Source organism: Opisthorchis viverrini (genome assembly GCF_000715545.1).
Source record: "Opisthorchis viverrini unplaced genomic scaffold opera_v5_14, whole genome shotgun sequence".
NCBI lineage: Eukaryota > Metazoa > Platyhelminthes > Trematoda > Opisthorchiida > Opisthorchiidae > Opisthorchis > Opisthorchis viverrini.
Window position 1 is genome coordinate 2,684,746 of NW_008751670.1, and position 5,647 is coordinate 2,690,392.

A 5,647-nucleotide genomic window follows, 5' to 3' on the forward strand; every position below is an offset into this window, starting at 1 on the left:
GCTGTTCTGTTTCACCGCAAATCACAATTGAAATGGAATATTCGAATACAACGTGATCAAAGCCGTCTGTGAAGTTGATCCTACGATCAATATGTGACCTTAGCATGGCTGTTAACCGGGCAAACTCTCCGGAAGAATTTCAGGTTGCCGCCCGGACGTTTGCACAAAAAAGCAAAGAATGTGAAGCATGACCAGCAACAAGCAAAGAAGAAAACAGAGATAGTATACCATGTACACAACGCATTCTGTCCATCTCCGAGGACAGAGTAGCTTCTAACTATTATAAATGACTACACGGGTGATCGAACAAGCGGTATCAGTACAAACTGCGACTCAGGAGACTATGTTGGCCAGCGCTACAGTGTACTAAAAAGCCGAAGATGTTGACAGAAGGTGCCTTCTTTATTATGTTGTGAGATGCTTTACAGGATCCAGGACAGAGGCACTCCAAGTTGAAATCGTGTATGGTTCATTGTTTATTTATCTTATGCCCATTAACAGTAGTGCCAGGTGCCACAGGCTTTTCCTCGGTTAACAGGGAACTGGAAAGTATGAATGACCATATTATAAGGGTCGCAAGTCACACAATCACACTGAATCCAATATGGAGGTGTCAATCTCAGGGAGCACTAAAAACAGTGGCAGCAACAGTGAGGTTGACCTATGCTAAAGTGCGTCGGATAAAGTAATGAAAACATTCTTTTGACAAATGGTCCTCATTCTCATAAACCAAGTGGCAAGCCCTACTTTAATACCAGGCACGCTTAAGAATATAAATAATTATTACAGACTAACAAAAATTACGTAGCACCCCTTCTCTACCTTGGTTCGAACACACACGCCGTTACTGGGCCGGTAAGTTCTTTTTTCTGTGTTTAAAGGTAGCTTTTCATCATATTGTCTACAATCATCCTGAATAGCGGCATTCGGACAAAACTGCCCCGATACTAATCAGGACAATAAGGGTTGAACAACCGGCACTATGAAGAATAAAATAAGAATTAAAAATAACATTAAAATCGTCTCTTTTGGTAGCTTTTTGCTGAGCAAACAGATCCAACTTCATATGACGCACTCAATTATTCATTTGCAGATGGGTCGGTGGGAAACTGGGATGAATTTGCAGATGGGAGTAGCGAGTGAGGTGCGTTCGAGATGGATATCCGTGCACACACGGGTTTGACAGTTTCAGTTGACGGTCGTGGCTCATCACACGTAGACCTGTATCTAAGATTCACACCGGTCTTATTCCTCAACGTTGGAATGTTTTCTGGATTCGGGATTGTCTGTCCCGTCAGAACTTCTCGTGCATTGTTCGTCAAATCCTGGTTGCCTGTATGAGTTTTGGCCATATTGTAATCGCCGGAGTCGAAGTATTTGGCCTATTTATAGAGAAATGCAAACATCAAATGGTAAACACCTGCTGTAAACATTTTTTGCTTTGCTACTACGCTTACTATAAACCCAAAAACCACTCAATAATATTGTGCTGTGTTGATAACACATCACCCAGCCACTTTGATGCTATGACTGAACTCCTGGTATTCTAAAATAATGATGCTCGAGCAAGGGATTTCAGATGACGTTGATTTTCTTTGCAGAATAGGTCTAACACATACTGTGTTTGCGAGATAAGGAACTGAAAACTTTCGAAAACATAGCGCCCCATCTCATAATCGCACAACATCCTGAACCCTGCCATGAAACCGACTGAACCGCCGAGTTGATTGCATTTATGTCACAGATGTACCCCCACAGCGTGAGTCTGTCAGTGAAAATTTTGAAATTTGCCTTAATCTGAGAAACTTACTATGAAAGGCTTAGTTTAGTGAAGGTCATTCAAAAATCGATCTACTATGTAACGGTGGTTTATATCCACGTGTTAACATGGTTTAAGGCAGAAAGCTGTGATTCTACTTAGCGTGTCATTTAAACAAACGTTAAATCTGGATATTCTGAGTTAGATACTATAAAGCACAATTTCAGTGTCATATATAACCACCATTATACCCCAGTGTCCTCCATTGGCAACTGTACTCGCCCATCCATAGTTCGTCTTTTTGACGTTTGCCCATAACCATATTTAACAAAATCGCCTATCTAGATGTTTCGTCAGCTGAATGAAACTTGTGTCTACGAACTTGCGTTACGATGTTAGATTCAAGTGCAACGAAAGAGACGCTAGCTGAGTTCAACTTCAGATATTGCTTCTCAAAATAAAAGATTCCACACCAAAAGTAGAAAACATTCTGAAGATCTTATATCTAGCCTCATAGAAAATAGAGAGCACATAATTAGCACCTGAATTTCCACTTTGTATGTAGCTAATAGCTACATTCCAAATGTGATAAGTAAGTAAAGGCATTGTTAGCAAAACCAAACCATTTGTTTTAAGGACAAAAGAATGCTCAAAGGCCTGATTTAACAGCCTTTCCTCCGAAGAAGACGGCAGCTCAAGTTTACCTCAGGAAACCAGTTCTAAATTAGCGATTTTGATAATAAAAACCAGCTAACCAGGCTTGTTTTGGAGGCGTTGACATTAATACGAGTTACACGTTTCACCTTCAAAATTGCTTGTCTTTAGTTCCTAATCATTTAAGAGCAGGGACCGGGAGATTGCCCAAGTTTCTGACACTGTAGTTTCCGGCTGTGTAATGTAGGTAAATCTTGTAGCTCTTAGTGCCAGCTCTCTTGGAAAGCCTTGAATTAGCTGTCTTGAGCGTTGAGTATGTTTCCATGATGGTGACTGGATGTGCCATTCCGGCGGACAAACAGACAATTGGATACGACAGTGCACTTTCCGCTGAATTCCGTGGGAAAACTTTCCACCGAAGGCGCAACCAGGCATGTGCACTGAGCCTCTGGACTCTGTTTCGTGTACAGATTCTTTGTTTTTTTGCCTTAGTTGTCACGTCTCGACAAGTGTCTGAAGTGATTTCAATTGGCATGCACATCCAATAATAAATCTCCTTGCTTCCGGACAACAATACGTCTCTACCTGTATGTCAGCAGAATTCCAACATGAAGGGCGTTAAAATTGCTAGGAACCGCTATCTATCAATTTTCTGAGTTCACTTTAGTTCTAAGTTGGTTGTAGGTTCCGTGTTCTTGATTAAAGTTTGTGTTAGGTCGTTATATCTTATGTCCTCTTTCTTGTATATGGCGTTTCATTTGATTGCTCATTGCCTATCAAAATGTTCTTGTTTCGATATATTGGTACTTGATAGATATAAAGACATACTGAATGCTGCCATCCTACACCAAAGTTGGTATGACAGCAGGTTTTTCCTTAAAAACCTCTAGTGAAACCAATGGCTTTATTCACGTCTGGTGTGTTGATGTGCCGAGAATTTGTCAATACTATTTTCATTTGTAGACTCTGTATATGTATGAGGATTATAGCTGCCACAGGTTCGTTTGCCGATGATCCTGTGAAATAAGGGTGAATAATTACATATTGAAGGGTGTTACTGCAACAAGCAACGTGAAAATCCAGGAGTTTTGGTGGGCGAGAGCGTGGGAAGAGCTGTGCATTAAAGAAATCCGCTTTAAGGTATTTGCGCCAATGAACACGCGATCTTCATTTGGTACACCGGAGTGGAATGGAACTTATCCCCTTCTGCAGCATGTACTGAAGCCCGTCCACAGAGTTCACCTCCTACTCACTCAAGCAGCCGGCTAGATCCATGGTCTAAGGGTTTCAACCCACTCTCCGACAATCACGGTTTCCACCAATCGATTGACTGGGTTGAAGTTTACAAATTCGACTACACTGTAATAAGCTTGACAGACACCGACATCAGTACAGATTAGGCTCTGGCTCGGCGAAGTCCTCCTTAATCCGAATAGACAGATGCCCAGGACGATTTTCCGTAACTCTCCATCCAACATTCTTGTGTGAATTCCAAAACAAGATCTACTTCCACTGGCTCATCATTGCAAAATGATTTCAGTTCTTCAAATTGTGCATTTCATGTGCGAGAAAGACGTATGTTTGACACCCCGAGGCGTCGTAAGTCAAAGCTTCTGACTTATTTATCCTGTCGCTTTCCGCACACGTTATATTTCTCATTGTTCCCCGTGCGAACGGACCCTTCTCACAACCGTTGCATTGACACGGATGTTAAAGCTCGTTTCACCCTGAACACATATTTATAGCTTTGCTGGTCTGTAGCCAACTCGGCTTGCTGCTCTTTATCTGCAACAGTCATAACCTCAGCAGTTACAACGGTATTCTTCGTTTCCAAGTAGCCCCCTCTGTTTCGAATTGTGTTCTTTTTATCGAGTGCTGCCTGTCGTCATCCGCTATTGATTGAGCTATGTAACAGGCTTCCTACTAAGCGCGTTCAGGCAGAATGCAATCTTGTATTTTGCTGTTTTCATCTAAGGATGTTTTGACATCTACATACATTTCGCATGTTTTCCCGTTTGTTGCACACGCCCTTTCAAATATAGTTGCATTGTTTTTTCGCATGCACTGTTGTATGTGCGACTCGGCTCATGGTGCCTTGACCATGAACGATCCATTGTACGCGATAAGGAACTTGGTTCGTTCTAACGGGAAATCGCGATTCAGAACTGGACTGTCTTATTGAAAGCTGTAGAGGGTATATTAGACTTGCACAGCCTCAGCAACTCTAAAGGTAAATGACCACAACATCACTTGTTTGCCTGAAATTCGGAAACACGGCAGGAAAACACGGTGACCCCAACTTCCGACCAGCGTGATCAGAAATAAGTGTTACTCTTCGTTTTTTTCAATTCTTGTGGAGTGAATAGAACGTAGGTTTTATTTTCGATACCAGACACAAGGACGGCTGATGCTATTACCACAAGCTCGGAAACAGTTTATCGTTAGTTCGTCACATACAAATTGGACCTGCACGATGAATACCTCATCTTTGACTGCATAGTTATACACAGTCTTTGAATGGCGCTTTAGGCATCACTGATTTGTGTCAACAAAACTCCCATCATAATGCTTTTTTAAATATAATCCCTGGCGACTTACACGGTCTCTACCTACATGTGCACATGTATGTGGAGACCATGTAAGTCGCCAGGGATTATATTTTAAAAAAGGCATTATACCTTACGCAAAGACGGAGAGCGACTGGAACAAACACACTAAAACGCTATTGCAGTGCATATGAACCAAATTAAGGTTCTATTTATTACTGAATTCCCACGCACCCTTTCGTGAACCCTTCATTGGTCACAAAAATGAAGAACCTAAAAGTTGTGGTAATAGTGATATCAATCTGAGCTATAAACGCATCAAACTCACATTTTTACTAAGTCGCCTCTGCAACAATGCGGAGGCCTTGGTCTCGAGGCCTGGGTATTTCTTTTTCAGTTTTTCCTCTTCCGTTCTCTCAACTTCTTTCGGGTCTTTACCTCCAGACAAACCCTCATTCCCCGGGACTGTCACTAGGTTGGTCAAGCCTGCACCCACCACAGACATCGCGGAAATTGGCGAGAAGGATTCGTGCCACGCGCCCACAATGCGACCTTCAGAAGCAAAATCAGGTGCCTCACGGATTCACGGACTGATACACAAGATCGAGGCTTTTGCCCAAGATTCCCGGGTCTGTTTTGTTCTTGTCGGTCAGTGGTTGTCGTTCACCTGAAAGGCACAAGTGAAAAA

General features: G+C 42.2%; 1 protein-coding gene across 1 annotated transcript; it reads right to left on the reverse strand.

Moving 5' to 3' along the window:
- Nucleotides 1–868: 868 nt before the first annotated feature.
- On the reverse strand, nt 869–5,491 carry T265_01351 (hypothetical protein; the record flags this gene model as incomplete). The annotated part of the gene is made up of 2 exons (XM_009165357.1): nt 869–1,382; nt 5,288–5,491. The coding sequence occupies 2 exons, from the start codon at nt 5,462–5,464 to the stop codon at nt 1,080–1,082; spliced, it is 480 nt and encodes a 159-aa protein (XP_009163621.1).
- Nucleotides 5,492–5,647: the final 156 nt, after the last annotated feature.